Source organism: Hydra vulgaris, chromosome 10 (genome assembly GCF_038396675.1).
Source record: "Hydra vulgaris chromosome 10, alternate assembly HydraT2T_AEP".
NCBI lineage: Eukaryota > Metazoa > Cnidaria > Hydrozoa > Anthoathecata > Hydridae > Hydra > Hydra vulgaris.
The window spans coordinates 48,002,501-48,022,171 of NC_088929.1; the positions used below are offsets into that span (position 1 = coordinate 48,002,501).

Consider the following 19,671-nt stretch of genomic DNA (forward strand, 5'->3'; position numbering starts at 1 on the left):
TATCATGTTTTTAAATTCAGTTGTGTTCAGTTAGTTATTATTATACTGTCTTTTTTGCCAAAATTCAATTGGTAATCTATGTCTTCGTGGATATGTTTTTCTGAAAAACAGATTTAGTTGCTGTTGATCTGCTTGTACTTGTAATGGCCTAGGTTGTATTTGTTCTTCTTCTACAGTATCCAGTTCAAAACTATAATCTCCCTCTTCCTCCTCGTTTTCTTTGTTATTTGGCAGTTTTAATTGTATTGGAATAGGTTTAAAATGTGTGCTATTTCTCGTAATTGTCTTGTTGTTTAATCAGATTTGGCTTTTATCATTGTTCCTTTGATTTCCGTATTCGTAAATGGATGATTTTTGAAAGATGGCAATATTTTATCTTGTTTTACCCACACTTTGGTTCCGATTAGTAAATTTGTATTGGCAGTTGACTTTAACCGTGTGTCATGTAGTTGTTTTGCGTGTGATTTCCATCTCAATTATTGTCTATGGAAGGTATTGTATGGTTTATTTTACAATTAAACATTAAGTTTGCTGGCGCTATCTTTGTTATGCAATTGGGAGTATTTCTGCATAAAAATACAACTTTTGAATTTCTTGGGTAAAGTCTTTTTTTTCTAAAGTTGCAGCTTGAATAGTTTTGATTAGAGGTTGGTTGAACGTTCTATGTCTCCGTTACTCTGCGGCCATCGCTGAGTAATGTGTCTATATGAATTCTATATGAGTTCATAAACGATTGAACTAAGTATGAATGAAAAGGAGGGCCGTTATCTGTAGTGACGGTGTGAGGTTTTCCGAAAAGCGCTATAATATTGGCAAGTCTTTGAAAGAAAGTTTTTGCCTTTGTAGAGTTGACTATTTCGGCATATGGATATTTGAAGGTCTAAACCATAAATGTTAGGATGTATTTCCCGTTAGGGAAAGGACCTAAATAGTCACTGTTAATTGTTTCCCAGACGTTTTGAGGGGTTTTTGTCATATAGAGCGGTGCAGGCGTGTTTTGCTCAGATAGTAGTTTACAAGTTGCGCAGTTGTTCAGTTTATCATCAATCATTTTTTCCATATATGGAAAATCTACTTTTGATTGTATAAGGGCTTTTGTTTTTGTTATTCCCACGTGACCTACATGTGCTAAATCAATAACTTCCTATTGGAGTAATTTAATTATGGCAATTTTTTTATTTTTCAGTATTAAGTTTTTATCCGTAGCGACAGTTAGTTCGCTTTTAAATTTACGAAACTTATTTAGGTGACATTGTCTCTGAGTTTATATTACTTAAAACTTTTGTCTAAAAAGTGCCATTTGTTCTCTCATATCAACGTAGCAAGTTGTTATAGTGTCTCGTTGGAAAGTGTGTATGATTTTATTTTATCAATGTTAATAGAGTGCGGTTTTGCAAAATCGTTTACGAAATTTACATATATTTCTTTCTTAAACAATTTTGTTGTGTGATTGTAAAAAGGATGTTTGCTTGCATAATCGCTTGTATTTTCCTTGCTTTTGACATGTTTTAACGCAAATGAAAAACTTTGTAACCTGAGAGTCAATTTCGCTATTCTTAAAAAAATTATAGATTTTGGGTTGTATATTGTAAAATCACGTCCAATCAAGTAAAGTCGGTTGTTTTTGCATCCAATGCTGAGGCATTCTCTTTCTAGTAGTGAATATTTTTGTTCCGTTTTTGAAAAAACTCGTGATGATTATGAAATTATTTTAGTTTTATCACCTTTCTTTGACCTTTGAAGTAATAATAATAGTAATAGACTCGCGTATTAATTGTAATAGAGTCGCGTCTGTGTAAAGAATAGTTTCTTTTTTTTCGTCAAATGCCGTTAAACATGTCTCAGTTGAATAAAAGTTTTTTAGGGTATTAAATGCGGTTTGACATTCTTCAGACCATACATATTCGGTGTCCTTTTTTAGTAACTTGCAAAATGGATGAGTATTTGTACTAAAGTCGTTTATGAACCTTTTAAAATAACTCATCAACCCTAAAAAGCTTCTCAGCAACTTTTGTCTTCTTTTGTGGAAGAGTATTTCAGTTACTTTTTGTAAGTTTGGTTTCATACCATCCTTAGAAAAAATGTATCCGCAAAATAATAATGTAGATTTTCCTAATATACATTTACTTAAATTTAGTGTTAACACGATATCCCTTAATCTTTGTAACACCTTTAAGAGTGTAATGTGGTGTTTGTTTTTGTTTTTTCCATAGACTAAAATATTGTCTACAATGTTTATTACCCCTGTTATACCTGAAATTATTTGTCTTCAGGTATGTTCTAGTTCGTTTTGAGCTGAATTTACTCCAAAAATTATATTTTTAAACCTTTTAAGACGTGTGTTTGCTTGGAATGTCACTATAGGTCTTGAGGAGATAATTCCAGTTGGTAAAAAGCACTATTTATGTTTAATCTAGTTTACTAAAAGCCGTAGAACCTAGAACTTGATTAATTATATTGTCTATAATTGGGGTGAGGGAACGCTCTTAAAACTTAATGATGCCTAATGCGAATGCAGTTTTGCCTGGTAGAAGATTTTTGTGGTTTGTTTCTAATACTAAAAACGTAGTGGTTGGTTTGCGCCGTATGATAAAAATTTTGTTTTTTTTTGTTAAATGAATTTGTTTATTTTGAAGTGTTTTTCAGATGGTCAAACGTCATCAATAAAAACAGTAAATTATGTTTTTATTGATGACGTTTACAGATGTACCAGTAGCTACTAATGCTTTTAAGATGTATTAGTTTATGTATAGAAAATATTTATTTCGTTGAAAAATTAACCATTTCTTTACCATCTTTCTGTTTTTGTGTTTCCAGTAGTCTCGTGTTATTGTTGTGTAAAACGTATAAGCAAGAATAATTATTAAGAGAAAAAACATTTTCAATATTGTACATTAATTAATACCTTCTTTCTGTTTAACTTTCTTCCTTATTGTTAGAAACCCAAAACAAACCACTAGTTTTTTTTTATGTTTCCATGTTATTCAACGGGCGAAAACCCATAGAATAATAAAGGTTCTGAAATTCTTTTAAACTTATTGTTTATAAATTTTTTTTTGCAATTTGCAGCAGCTTCAGAAATGGCCATTTTTTTACAATTATAACACGTTTTTCCTGCTGCTGGACATGCATCTGTGGGTATTCTTCCACACAGTTAAAATATTTTTTTTTCTTTGAAGACTTTTTTAAAACTCGTTATTTGAACACAAAAGTTTATTTTTATTGGATTCCCATGTGTTGCGTGTACGATTATTGGTGTCTTCTTTGTTGTGGTGTTGCTGTACCACTTCTAACTGGACTTTGGTTGCTTCAAACATTTTTGCCATTGTTAAAATGTTGGTCCAACTTTTGATTGGGTTTCGGAAAGAGAAGTTTGTAAGCTTTTTATGATTGTTGATAGCTCTATTTGTTGTTATATGGCAATATCAGTGTCGTAAAAGTTACACTTTCTAGCTTGTTCCTTGAGTCATTCATAGGTTTCATCACCGATATACGTCAACAGCATTAAGAGCTTCTGTTATTCGTCTGTTACGCCAACTGCCGTAAATAGAATCTGAAAATATTTCACGTATTTATTCTAATGTGAATAGAGCCCAATTTAGTCTTGTGAAGGATCAAATGTAGAAAAATTTGGTAATGTCAGATTAGAAACAAGTGAATCCATTTCTTAATTTTTTTTTTAGTTTTGTCTTCGTCGTCAGTTTTATATTTAAGACCTTAATTATATCCCTACATTTTATTTTTTCCCAACTCCCCCTGCAATAAGGGTTTCCGCATTTATATAGAATTCGACCGCAATTGAATCTTTATCACGGTAGTTAATCTCCTTCTTTATTGCGATACAAAAATTTTTATCGGCAGCAGTAATTGAAAAATTTTCCCACAACAATTGCCCGCGATTTTGAATTAAATAAAAACTTTGCATAAGATTTTGGTACAACCTAGTTGTTTTTAAAAAATCTTGTAGATTACTTAAGGTGTATTTCTTTAAAACAAGTTTTAAAATTTTTTGGAAACAGTCCACATTTTGTTTTATACACGAACTGTAAACCTAGAAGAATATTAAGTTTGAGAATTTTTAAGGCGCCAAGTTAAAATTATAGTTTATGTAATTACATTAGAATAAATCAACAAAGTTTTAAAATCAATTTTTATTTTAAAGACAGATGGAACACTATATCATACATTAAGTAATCGGGAACTTCTTAGTTTTATAAAGGCTAATTGCAGAATGAGTCGGCCAGAAAGTTGTCCGGAATAGTGTTATTCATTATTTTATATTTTAAATTTGTTTTTTTTTATATTAATTATTATTATTATTTTTTTTTCACTACTTTTTTTGTTTGTTTTTTTCGTTTTAGGTTGCTTGGTTGTTTTTTGAATTTTGAAATTTGGTTTATTTTCATTCTTTAGGAACGAAATTATGCTGAACTGTCGAAATAAAGATCCATTACTGCGGACAACATTTTCTGAGTTACGCAATAAAATTGAACAAATAATATTGCAAGGTGGTCGTAATTTGAGCTTTCATATTAATGAAGAAAGTCCTTATTGCAATGTTCCCTCTTTTAATAGCGTCTGATCCGAAAACAGGCATTTAGAAGATGATAATTATGAAATTTTATTTTGTTATTAGTTGTTTTTATTAGAAAATTATTGTTTATATAATTCTTAAACAATTTCGCAATTGTTCGCATTTTAACTCTATTTAATTATTTGTTATTTTGAATTTTTTATTTCTCTTTATTACTTTCTAGTTCTATTGTAGCTTATATTTTTCAATTATATATTACATGTATATATATATATATATATATATATATATATATGTATATATATATATATATATATATATATATATATATATATATATATATATATATATATATATATATATATATATATATATATATATATATATATACATATATATATATATATATATACAAAATTGCATCTTAAATTAAATGGATTTGTAATCAATATTTGAAAAGATTAAATAAGAAGACTCTGATGATGCCAATATTTTATGAAGTAAATTTTTAAACTTAACACTTGAAAACTTTTAATTGTAAGATTCTAAAAAGTGTAAGACATATGTATTATTAGTTAAATAAAAAGGGTTTACTGGCAACGAAGCCGAGCATCTAGAGTAATGTTAGAAAGCTTAACAGATATATTTCCTGTTAAAGGTGCAAAGATTTATATTAGAAGTACGATAGTTTAGAAAATCTTTTCTGAATAAAAAGTATATTACTGTATTAATTACTGGATGATTATAGTTATATAAAGTAAATGCGCTAAAATAAATGTTATATTATTATTAGTAATAAATATAAGAAAAGTTTTTTTAAAATTTCTCACTCTAATAATATTTATGTATGTTAATAAGTTGGTCCTACATGTTTTTTAATACTGCGAATCAACAAAAGCCTTTTTAAATCCTTTATAAGAGTGCAAGCAGTTCTAAAGAAAATTATCCAAAAGCCATGATTCAGTTGTAACTTGGAATTTGGAAAAATTACATATTACAATCTCTACACCAATATATGACATTTAAACATCAACAATTTGTAAAAACACAGTGTTTTTTAACTAGTGTCATCGGAGTTTATAATCTACATAGACAATGATCTATGTATCTATTTTTATAAGCATTGCCTTAAAAATGGTTTGATACCAGAAGAACTAATACATAGAACTATCAGAGGCATTATACACACCAGGAATCCTATTAATAAGGCACTTTTTAGCCTTAGGCAGCTCCTTAAGGTACTTATTATTTTGTAGTTTTAGTTCCAAATTTTGATATGCTAATTAAACTGTTTTAAGCAAAAACCTTTTTATATGAGGAAAGTGGTCAGCAAAAAATAACTGACCTCTGACACTTTGAGTTCTACATTGCTTAATATGCGTATTCTGAATCCGAGGGCTGTATACAGTATTTATAACAATTTTTATTTTTTATTTTTCAGATAATAGATGAACTGAGAAGGATGTTGAAGCTATTAAATTTTTTTTTTTAATAACTGTGAGCAAAACGGTTTTTGAAATTTATAAGGCGTGCTACATGTTTCTGTTGCCGATAGAGAGGTTTAAGTTTACTTTTATAAGTGCTACCCCAAGCAATTTTTGCATAATTAATATGGCAATGAATTAGCGAATAATATAACTGAATTAATGTATGTTTATCTAGAAAGTTTCTTATTTTGTATAAAAACCTATACTCTTTGAAATTTTATTGCACAAGTTAGCATGGTGGCTTTTCCAATTAAGATTTTCATTGATATATACTTCTAAAAATCTTGTAACTTAAACTCTTTCAATAATTATGCTATCGATAAAAAGAAAGGGTAAGTTGTCAGGCAGCTGGTGCTTTTTACCATAAGAATGAAAAAGAATCCATTTAGTTTTATCAATATTTAATGATAGTTTGTTTAATCTCAACCATTCAGAAATTTTGGCTAGTTCAATGTTCATGTTGCTAAAAAGTGTAAAAATGTTTTTATGAGAGAGAAATAAGTTAGAATCATCAGCAAACATAATTGTCATTAGGTCAGAAGCTTTTGGTAGATCATTAATATGCATTAGAAATAGGAGGGGTCCTATTATGGATACTTGAGGAACTCCACATAAAATGTTTAACAAATTAGATGATACGCTATTATCCGCATAAACAAATTGTTTCCAATTATTTAGGTAACTTTGAAGCTGTCTGAAAGTGCTGAGCCGAACAGTTTTATGAGTGACTCAATAAAGCGTTTAGAAAAAGAATTTGATACTATGTTTTAGTTGTGTTTCTCAGAAAAATCTAAAGTCTCCAAAAATAGCCAATTTTATAAAAGTTCATTAATGCTTATAAAAACTTTATTTGGTTCCTGTGAGAAGTTCTGTTTTCTTTTTTAAATGTTCCATGTGGATTGGCATGGGGTTTAAAAGGTTTCCATAATGACATTTTCTTACTTTAGATGACATTATAGAACAGTTAGAACAATACTTTTCTTACAGTACTTTTCCTGACATTGCCCTATGTTGCAGATTAAGAGTGTTTTTAATGTAATACAACTAGCAGAGTGTATCTTTATTATTGAGGAATAATGTCTCACAAGTAGTTTCATTTTTTTTAACAAACCCATCGTGTTTATCACTAAATGGCTTTACTTTTGTACTCATTTATATGTAGTTTAATGTACTTTATATATAGTACGTGAAGTTTGATATTCAACTAACTTTAATAGCCAATTATTTTCTCTAGCTTGCATGAAACAAAGAGATTTTCTTCCTACTATACATTACCTTTGTTTACTGGTACACAACAGTTGTTAGAGGCAGTATGGAATTTAAAGATTTGTTAAAGTTAATTAAGAAACACAGAAGAACTTGCCGCGTGCACATTTAGAATGTCTCGTGCTTTATCATTTTATAGCGTCTAAGTTGACTCTTTCAATACTCTAAGGAGTAAATTACTATTTTAGTGGTTTTCTAAATTCTGTAATTGTCGCGCACTTGGTTTAGAATGTTTAACTTTTGTTCACTTTTCTTATAAAAAAAGTGCCAAGAAATTTAATGGCTCGGGTTTAATGGCTGCCACAAGTTTCGTGCAAACAAGCACAAATGAGCATTAATAATATTAAGTGCAGCAATGATATATAGAGATTATTATTGATAAAAAAATTAATAAGTTCTGTTTGTGTAATGCAGTTCCCTGCTTATAATGGCATACTCGTACTTTTTTTAAAATACAAATAACTTTCATATAACTAATGCTTATAAAAATGTTGAGGGTTGTTATGTTCTACATTTTACTTGCAATTCACCTACATCAAAATTTTTCTTTTTGGTCTTCAGGATACTGCATTATTAGGCTTCAAAGTTAAGTATGTCATAATAGGCACCTTTTTTCTAATGCTTGAAATAAGGAAAGGAAACTTTTTCTTTATTTAAACACTGAAAGCAGAAATAGTAATAAGTTTTTCGACTTAGTGTAAACTAAGTTTAGAAGATTTAAGATTTAACATAATTTTTGTATCTACATTTTTATTTATCAATAATGCTTACTGTAAAAGCTTCATTAGTATTTGCTACATTTATGTGTACTTTAGGTTGTTGCACATTATTCACAAACAAATTCTAAAAACGAAACATCAATACTATTAAATCTAATAAAGAAATTATTTTTTATTTAAGTATTTTTATATAAAATAACAAATTAAGGCAAGGTCTATAAAATGGATTTATTATTACAGTAGCATAGAGTTAAAAATCCCTTAAAAAAATATTCCATAGAGTTCCATGGAATATTTTTTTATGAGTAAACCATGGTTTTTCCATGGAAAACGAATTTTGCATGGAATTTCCATTGGTGAATTTCCATGAAAATTTAATTACGATGGAATTTCCAATGCTAAACCATGGCTTTTCAATAGCTCATGTTGTACCATGGGTTTTACAAATGGGCTTTTTAAGATGCCGTCGTAACTCGTAGAGTTACAATCATTTGTAACAGGAGTAAATAATGTTTTCTGCATTCAGTTTTTTTGTATTTATTAATACTATAAATTATTTGTTTTTTATAATGCATTACATTTTATATGATTCATACTAAACATACAGATATAAACAACTGGACATATTTGCAATTGCTAGAATATGATACATGTATACATTTTATAATGCATCAAAATATGGTCTTTTAAGAGATGTTGGTGTAAAGGCTTAAATCTTGGTCCCGAGACGTTTCGAGACTCATTTAACTGTCTTGTTCTTAGTCTGAGTATTGATACAAAATGTCTTTGTCTTAGTCTTGGTCATGGCTTTTACAGTCATTACGTCTCTGGATGTTATCATATTATGATGCATTATAAAATTCATATATTTATTTGTTATATATATATTTAATTGCATATTGTTTATGCCTAAACTTGTTTTATCTATTGAAAATAACTGCATTACTCTGCATTACTTGCAATAGTATAGCAAGCACGACAAGTGAATCAGTTTGATTTTTAATATTTATTTGGTTTACTACATATATTTTAGTTTTAATGTACAAAAAATAACTAGTTTCTTAGATAAGCTTAGGTAAGCAATGTAATGTATAAGATAAGATAAGCTTAGATAAGCAATGTAATGTATAAGATAAGATAACAAATGTACAAAAGATAACTAGTATTACATTTTTTATTTTTTTGATGGTTTTAGTTTGCATAAAAATGTTTAAAGTTTAGTTAAAGCACATTATTGTATAGTAAATGTTTACTAGGTATTAAAAAACTTTATTTTATGATTTATAAAATTTTAATTCTGGTAAGTTGCTTTTGTCTTTTTGTTAAAGCGACCATTCAACTCGGGATTTAGTTAGCGACTAGATCTAGTATGGATGTTTATTATGTTTTTCTTTTTACAATTAAATAGCAAAATTACCGAATAAATAATGAAATAGTTTTTGTATAAATCCTTTTATTTTTACTTTATTATTTTATTTAAATTACTACATTATAAGCCGACATGTTTGATATAAAAAATTTTTGTTCTTGGTTAATTTTTTTTTATAAGTTTTAATATATTTGTTGCTGCCTTGTTCTATATAAATGTTACTAATATACAGGTAACATTTATATATATATATATATATATATATATATATATATATATATATATATATATATATATATATATATATATATATATATATATATATATCTATCATGCAGATAGCTAGAGCGAAAGAGAGGTAATAATTTAATACTTATTATTTATAAAGAATGATATATATTCTTAACTACTTTTTTCTTTTATATATAATGTTCAAAAAATTGTGTGTTGATGCATAATAATAAAGTAAGATATAATAGATAATAATAAGTATAAATAAATTAGCAAATGAAGAAAATTAGTATGTATATATTGTTTGTATGATGCATTGTCTAGATTGGTGAAATGTACAATTATACTAACTGTGAAGAAAATAATAATGAATATCAAAATGTGAATAGTAGTTTGTTTGATGACTACTCGGTTCTGCAATTACGGTTGGCAATGCAATTGCACTTATAAATGGTCTTGATGTTTTTTTGGATTGAATATTTTGTAATAATGATTCTTTTAAAACTTGAAGTTTTTATCTATCAATATATATATACTATTTTTGTCAAATAGTTTATATAAAATAAAAAACATGTTAATTGTGATATTTTGCTGTAAAAACTGTTTTCTTATTCTAATTTAATTGTTTATCACTGTATGTATATTACTTAAAGTATGATATTACTTGTAACTTTTTAATTTATTTTCAGTATGCTTATACTTATACATGCGCTAAATATTGTGGTGAAGTCAAATTTTTATATCTTAGGTGCATTGTAGCTAACATTTTTCAAAAATTTGTAGGATTCAACAAGATTTAAATTTTATTTTTTTTATTGATTCTTTTCCGCGAAAACGATCCCATAAATTAAAAGAAGTACTTAATATTAGCAAGTTGCGTGATAAATCTTGATTTTTATGGTTTAAAATGACAATTCAAAGTAGATTAAAAAAACTTAAAACATAATATGCTATTTTGTCACGGAAAATCCATGAGTTTTCGTTGGAAAGGTGTTCAAAATACCCATGGAAATTCCATGATTTTTTTATGGATGGAAAAACCACGGAATTTCTATGGGTATTTTGGAACTTTTTTGCATGGAAAAACCATGGGTTTTACATGGAAAAAATTATGGATTTTACATGGAAAATCTATTGTTTTCCCATGAAAACGTGTTCGTGTTACCATGAAATTCCATGGGTTTTCCATGGGTTTTTTATAAATTTTTCATGGAAATTTTTATTAATGGATAAGCTAAATAATAAAACAAAAATCAGTTCAATTTCATCATTTTTTGGCAATTCTTCATAATTTTTAAATAAAAGGTCTTTAAAATGAAGTAATAATGAATAAATAGATCGAAAGTTAGACCAAATTAAATACTTCTTAAATTATTAAGATGAAAGAAATAAAAGATTTATTTTTACATTATTTGTTAGACCTTATTTTATGTATGGAACCCTATCAAAGAATTCATATATACGGAATTATCTTATCATACTTTATAATAACCAACGTGTTTTTAAAAAAAATTACTCAACTGAAAATCTTGCACAAAGTATAATTAAATTCTTTGAAAACTCAGAATTTACCATTTAAATTTTATAAACTTATTAAACATTTCAAATATAGAACAACTCGTGTTGATAATTTAAAAGGATTATCATAAGAAAACTTACTGATAAGCCCTTCTCCAGACATTAGAATATAAAATAACAAGAGATGATGCAATACAACTATTTATATTTAATAGTAACAATAATTACAACATTAGTAGTAATTAATTTTAATAATAGTAATTAATAATAATAATAGTAATTAATTTTATTAATAGTAATTAATTTTAATAATAGTAATTAATTTTAATAATAGTAATTAATTTTAATAATGGTAATTAATTTTAATAATGGTAATTAATTTTAATAATAGTAATTAATTTTAATAATAGTAATTAATTTTAATAATAGTAATTAGTTAACAGTTTAATTGTATTAAAACAGTATAATGCTACAACAATTATTGAAAATTCTTTTTCAATAAACGATATAGACAACAAACCAAAAAATCAAATGGCCGATTTAATTTTTTCATAAAAATAATAGTGGCCAAACTGAACCATTTACGACAAGAAGTTGTCGTCCGTAAATAACGTCACGCAATTTTCCTCGGTAGTAACACGTCCCATGAATTGTTACAAATCCACTAACCTCCCTCTCTCCCTACCGCAAGAGGATGAATGACACCTACAGATAAATATATATATAAAACTGTGAAAAGCTGTCATAGTTTAACATTTACTGTTGTTGAACACTGATAGTTTGTATCACTGCTTTGTTTGCTTATTTATATTTAATTATTGTATTTATAGGTAAATGACTCAGCAAAAATATTTAACATATACTGTTGTTGGACTGTACACTAATAGTTTGTATCACAGCTTTGTTTGCTTATTTATAATTAATTATTGCATTTATAAGTAAATGACTCAGCAAAATATTTTTAAATCAAAAGTTATAACTGCTAGAAAAAAAAAATGTCAACAATGAATTTTTAAATTACCTTGCTAATCAGATATACATGTTTTATCACATAAATAAAATACACGTATTGAATAGACGCATTAAGAGCAATTTAAAAAAAAAGATTAGTTGCAGCTTCAATTTATAGGCAACGGAACATCCGCAAAATAAAATTGTTAAAATAAATGAAAAATGAAAAAAAAATTACTCTCAACGTGGATGCGAAAAATTGGGCTGTTTACGCAAATGCTATATCAATGATAATATAAATTCACCACTGACGGGCCAGTATCTGTCCAATGTCTGTTGGCAAGTTTTTGTAGGACCGCTAATAGTTTTTTTTCGGCTCTCCAGCTCAGGCAAAATTATAAAGGACTATCAATGACCCTGTTATGACTTTCCAGAGTTTGTTCTCCATATACGAAACCTCATCATTCTTTTGATGAATTTGCTGGTAATGGATAGCCAATATCCGACAAGTCTATCTTTTCCGTTTAGGAAAAAAGTTCACGTCCCCGTCCATATCAATGACGCTAATTTTGGTAGAACGGTGTAACCACTGCGCAACGGCTGTTTGTATTTTAGAAGCACTTTGCGAAGTTTTTATTTGTTATTGAATTGATAAAAAAATGTATAGGGGAAAAAAAATTTCAATGTGTTTAAACCCAAATAAAAATTTTAATTTGCTATCACAAAAAAAAAGTACTAAATTTCAAATAATTTAAACAAACAAAGTTTAAAATTATAAAAATATTTAAAAATATAAACAACAATAACCTATATATGGTACATAATCCAACGAAATTTGAATAACTTTTTATCCTGCTCAATAGCAGCATGTAAAAGTTAAAACTAAAGCTCTCTTTTTTCATTAAAAGTAACTTCTGAGTCTGAGTAATCGAGTCTTGATATTGAGTATACTCTTCTACATACTTAAATTTAATCCATGATTTAAATTCAAAATAAAGCCTCCACTCTTTTTAGCTAACTGTCTTGGATAAATAAAATAGTGTCTTTTATAACACCTTTATATCTCATTTTTTTTAACTTAGACTATTAGACCAGTGTAAGAAAAAATTTAAAATAGAAAAGATTCTTGTTTATGTCAAACAATTGCGACTGAGTATAAGTTAGTATATGCTAATTTAAAAAACTTTTTCCAATTTACCCAAGATTCCTGTCATCTAAGTTTTCTAAACAGTTTGCTGAACAATGTGAAGGCTTCATTCAAAATTTAAACCTGCACGGAACAAATTTAAACATATAAAAGATTATACTAAACATCAAGAGCAATTCTGTTGTTAATTTTAAAATTAAGAGTCTAATTTAGCGTTATCCTTTAAACGCTATTTTAGAACAGCCTTAAAATACTTTTGATTTTTGTTTGATTATGTATCATATAAGCATTATTACTGCATATAATTTTAAATGTTTCAGTTGTTTTAAACTCTATTTAAATTATTTGAAATTTTTTTTAGAACTTTATTTTTGTAATGAACATCTAAAATGATTTAATGGGCTTAAATACCTCAACTTTACTTTTTGCTCTATTTGTGACTTTTATCATTTATTTCTGATTTTGAAAAAAAAAATTTATTTTTATAGAACATAAACTCTAGGGGAAAAAAATTTTTCGTTCGTCTAAAATGCTTAAATTGGGTTAGACCAACTAAGTTTTAGCTTTTTTTTTTTCAAATATGACCTTTAGCGCTTTGATCATATTCAAATATGACCTTTAGCGCTTTGATCATATTAAAATATGACCTTTAGCGCTTTGATCATATTAAAAAAAAAAAAACTCTTTTTATTTTTCATTTGTTTTTATAAAAAGTTGCTTAATACTCTTGAAGATAAAAGGTTTTATTTAAGTGACAATACATAAAAATTTGTTTTTATAAAGATAATAAAAAGTTGCTTAATACTCTTGAAGATAAAAGGTTTCATTTAAGTGACAATACATAAAAATTTGTTTTTATAAAGATATTAAAAAGTTGCTTAATACTCTTGAAGATAAAAGGTTTCATTTAAGTGACAATACATAAAAATTTGTTTTTATAAAGATAATAAAAAGTTGCTTAATACTCTTGAAGATAAAAGGTTTCATTTAAGTGACAATACATAAAAATTTATCAAACAGTTTCAAATGAAAAAGTTGTACAGAATAAAATCTTGAAGCACATCAACGGTAACAATCTGCTCTCTACAAATCAACATGGCTTCCTTTATCATAAATCTTGCGTAACCAATCTAATAGAGACTTTTGATATTATTTTGTCGTCCCTAGCATTGCACCAGTTTATAAATCAATCTACCTTAACTTTGCTGAAGCTTTTAATTCCGTGCTTCACACTAGATTTATGTTAAAATTAAAATCATACGGAATAAACGGCAAACTACTACAATGAACTACTTCCTTTTTATTAGATCGAAAGCGACGCGTTACAATTTAAATACTAGCTCTGTCTGGATTTTTGTTCTTAGTTGTGTTCCTCAAGGTTCTATTCTCGGCCCGCTCCTCTTTATTCTTTTTACAAACGATCTTGCCCAACTTACTGAAACTTCTGAAATACTTGCCGACGATATTAAAATTCTTTCTTAAACTATCGCAGACTAATTTTACTAATCTGCAGGATCGTCTACAGTTATTATACGATTGGTCAAACACTTGGTTACTTAAGTGAAACACTTCAAAATACTGTTTCATCCATTATGGTAAAACAAATCCTATGTAGCTTTGGTTGAATCTGTTCAACGTAAAGCAACAAAATGGGCTTTAAGCTTGAGAAATCTTCAATACTACGAACGACTAAAAAGACTAAATCTACCATCTTTTGAGTTTCGGCGCTTACGATGCGACCTTATCCAAATTTTTAAATTAATACATCGGCTTGTTATAATTAATAGTATATATCAACCAAAATTTATTAACGGCTTCTCACGTGGTCACCATCTGTAAATAAGGCTTTAATATGTTCCAAACTATCTTCCAAGACACAACTAACTATATAATAGATCAGCAAAATACCGGAACGAACTACCCGAGCAAGTAACTCTCTAATCAACTGTACTTTCTTTTAAAATTAGACTAGATCACTGGTTGAGGATAAAGTTTGGAACGAATATTTATAAAGCTAGTTGTTTATAGTAGGATGTTTTCTATGCTTGCTGTATGTATATATTGTATGCATATTTTACGGCTACAGCTATAATAATAATAATTCATAGTTCAAATATTTGAAGAAAAGTTAATATGAAACATGTTATAATCAACCTCTTGTTCAATAACTATATAAGTTATCAAAGACTCAGCTTCTAAACAATACTCTCGAAACTTATTTCAAAGTTTATGGTATGGTAAAAAATCACCCTAAATTAAACACAATCAGACTTTAAAATTATTTTTTTAGTTTGCCCAAATTTTAAAACAGATCATTAGCAACGGATACAGCATTAATACCATAACTATCGAAGTTTGTTGCATATAAAACTATTTGGCAAACCTTAAAATCATTTTTTATCTCAACACAAGCTAACAAATCCATCTTACTAAATAAACATTTGAGTTTGATAAAACTCCACACTTTTTATGAAGGAAAAAAAAGATTAAATTTTTATCATTTCATAAATTATAAACATTTTTCTTGAAATAAGTTACACTAGTTAAGACATTATAAAAAAACAGAGATTGTTTTGCTAGTAATTAATTTTTTAAATTTTATTAATGTATAAATTGGTTAAAAGCTGTTTCTATAAAATACTCATGATTTGCGTCAAAAATAAATCCATGATAATCTGATAAGTAGACCTTAAATTTTAATTAACCCTGGTATATAAACTAAATAGTGCTATTTTTGGAAGTAGGGTTTGACCTGAAAATAGTTCTTTAAATTTAGTGTTTCTAAAAATAATAAATTCATAAAAGCCAGGAAAATGACATAAAAAGCTTTGCTTTTTTAAACCAAATTATTAGCTCTATTGAATCGCAATCACAGACGTAACTAAAGCTTGTTTGAGTTTTGTGAAATTTTTGATGAAAATTTCACTGTTTTTATTACTAAAATAAAAAGCTCAATACCTCTGAAACAAAAAATTATTTATTTTTCTAGTTTCAAAATTGTTGACAAGTGTATCTTGGTACAAACTTTAAAATTTTCTCTTAGAATAAATTCTTTTTCACCAAGTGATATTTTACAACAATCATAAAGTTTGATAATATTGTTTGCAATAGGTTTAAGAACCTTTTTTCAATATCTTACTTGCGTACCAAGTTTGCTTTATTTTTTAATAAAAAGTATTACTGCACTAGATTTAAATCTATACTTAGGACTTATGTTTGAATAATAAAGAAACAATGTTTACTTTGTTCTCACTTGTTTCGAAGAGGATAAACACTTATAGTTTATTATAGTGATAAAATAAAAAAATACTTTCATGGCTCTGATAATATTGATATTGAAGGCAAAATTTATCATAACGTATCATAAATTTTATCTTGAATACATATTTATGGTTTCTCAATATCATGTTACTTATATTACTAAGTAATTGCTTTAGTAAAAAATAGTCATTTTGTAATTTAAGTATCCTGATGTTAACTTAAGTATAAATTTGAGTTCAGCATCCGTTTACTGCAATTGGGAACAGCAAAAGAAAAAAAAAAGTATATAAAATAAAAATTTGAGCAGCCGTGGCGCAGTGGTAGCGCACTTGCCTCAGAAACAAAGGATCCGTGGTAAAAACCACCTCTGCACAAGTTTAGCGACATCGGTTAGGAAGGAGGCGTGAACTTCCAATTAAATGCTCATCAGTGGTGCTCTGTGATAAGACAGTAAGGACTTCTTGGGGGACCTTATTGAAATTAAAAAAAAATAAATAAACCCTAACAATGAAAAATTATCAAATTATTTATAACGAAATTTTTTTCAGGTTATTTTTTTTTTATTATCAGGTTTTTTAGTTTATTAACAAAATATTTATATATATTTATACTGTTTGAAAGATTTTCATTTGGTGTTTCAGTGGCTATACGGAGTAGAGCTGTAAGTGTTGTTTGCTTTAGTTGATTACGCATGCAAGTCTTCAGAACTTTCGTTCAAGAAAAAAGATATTTTACACAAACAATACTAAATGCAAAAATTGTTAACAGATAAATGAACTTTAAACAGGGTGGCCGTCGATTTTTTTCAAAAAAACGGGAAAATTTGCAAAAAATACAGGACCTTTGCCAAAAATACAGGAAATTTGCTTAAAAAATTTTTTTGTAAATATATTGAAGCAAAAAAAAGTTTTTAATTTATTTTAAATTTGGTAGTTATTTTTAAAAAATTGCTCAACAATTTCAGATATAATTTATTTCTTAATGATTGACAAAAATTGTCATTTATTTATTTATAACATATATTTATATACATTACAACTTCCAAATGTTAGCATTGGGAAACACAATATTAAAAGAGAAAAAACAATGAAGTTTCTAGGCGTTCTTCTTGATGAAAATGTCACGTGGAAAAATCATATAAACTTAATCGAAAATAAAATTTCTAAAAATATTGGTATATTTTATAAGGTAAAACCTTACCTGAACCAAATATGCTTAAGAATACATCTATTTCTCTTTTATTTATTGTGTTCTCAATTATTCTAATATTGTTTGGTGCAGCATCAATAAAACAAAAGTTAAAAAACTTCTCAACAAACAAAAACATAGAATAATATCCAATGCACATCGTCTTTTGCCTTCACAACCATTGTCTAAAAATCTCAAAATATTGAATGTTTACCAAATGAATATCTTTCACATTTTAATTTTTATGTAAAAATCAATAATGAAACGATCCCAAATATATTCAAAACCTATTTAAAAAAATACAGCACAAATACCCTACTAAATATTCAATCAATAATTATATTCATGATAAAATTATTATGAAGTCACCAAGTTTTCTATTACCACTAGGGGGCTTCAAGTATGGAATATACTAATTAATAACGAGATTAAAACGCTTGAAACCCTAAACAATTTCAAATTAAAACTAAAAGAGTTAATTTTATTTAATGTAAACATAGAAGACTTTTTCTAGAGCTATATTTATAAATGGGTCATCAAAATAGATTATGTTGTATATTTTCATGTTATATGGAAAAATTTAAGTTTATGAATTGTTATTTATTCTACTTTTCATTTTTATTGCAATACAAAAATGCACATATGTTTTATTTTTTTTTTTAAATCTTTTAAATTCTTAATAATATATTTCTTAATACAATATTCTATTCTTATTTTTTTTTCAAATTTATTTAAAAGATTTTTTATTTTACTTTTTACTTTTTTGCGATCTTTTATATCGATATTAATATCGGAATTGCTTATTTATTTTTTTTTTATTTATTTTTATTTATTTTTTATAATTTTTATGTATAATATTTAATAACATATATTTGTACAACCGTATGAGTGTATATGATGTAAATATATTATTTACGGAATTTTAGGGGCTTGGTGACAAGACAATTGTGTCTTCTTCTTGCCTTAGCCATTCTTAAACTTTAAATACGAAATTTATAAATATGTATTGACGGCAAACTTACAACGACAAAAAAAAAAAAAAAAAAAAAGAAAGTGCATTTAATAAAAAAAAATTGAGATTGCATAACTTTATGGTACTTCAAACAAATTTTTTTTTGTATAATTTAAATTTAAAAATTAATTTAATGGCTAAGAAATTCAGTAAAAACTGTGAAATAATTTTTTAAAAAAAATCAAGTTTTAAAAATAAATTTATTTTTATTTTGATTATTTTTTTTTTGAAATAACATTATTAAGGAAAGAAACATTATCCTTAATTAGATTATAAAAATGTAAGCATTTTAAGTTAGAATTGCATTTTATAGTTGTCAATTCACTCAATATCAAGTCGATTTTTGTTATCATCCCAGATCTGATTAATTATCGAAAACAATCTCTCAACTTCTGCTGACGAGCAAGCCAAACAAAATGCAAACTCAGCTAATTTTTCTAAATTTGTTAAAGGTGTTGAATTTTCTCAAAAATTTATGAAAATCTTAACCCAAATGCTTTCTGGAAAGTTTTAAGTTTGACCAGCTTGATTAGTTTTGTATAACATAATCACGGATTAAGCCATATTCATCAAATAGTAAATCAATATTAATAATTTTATTGAACTTCTCTCAATATATTTTCTTAATATATTGAGTTGATAATTCGACATCATTCCAATCATGATATTTATTCATTATAACCCGTATAAAAACTTGCGAACCATCAATTGAATTTTCCCATAACTGAATATAATTGATTATAGTTTCATAAAAATCATTCACTTTGATCATTACTTAATTTTTTGTAGACTCACTTCGCTTTTGAAATTCAGGTTTGGAATCAGTAGATAATAATATAAATGCTTTTCTATTTATTATTTCTCCGTTCGATATATTCATTTTGTTTGCTGCTTCAAAGCTTGTTGTAGATAATGATTCAATAAGTTTTATTGAATCATTGAAATCTTTAAGCTGATTTACAATAAAAATTTATTTTCACTGTTGTCA

The 19,671-nt window shown here is 26.8% G+C and overlaps 1 protein-coding gene across 1 annotated transcript in view; it reads left to right on the plus strand.

Moving 5' to 3' along the window:
- Positions 1–4,582, plus strand: part of LOC136086400 (fibroblast growth factor receptor-like) — a 9,604-nt gene extending 5,022 nt beyond the window's left edge. The window contains exon 4 of the mRNA XM_065808698.1: positions 4,414–4,582. Within this exon, the coding sequence (XP_065664770.1) occupies positions 4,414–4,582 (169 nt within the window). The remainder of the gene's footprint in view (positions 1–4,413) is intronic.
- The last annotated feature ends 15,089 nt before the right edge of the window (positions 4,583–19,671 follow it).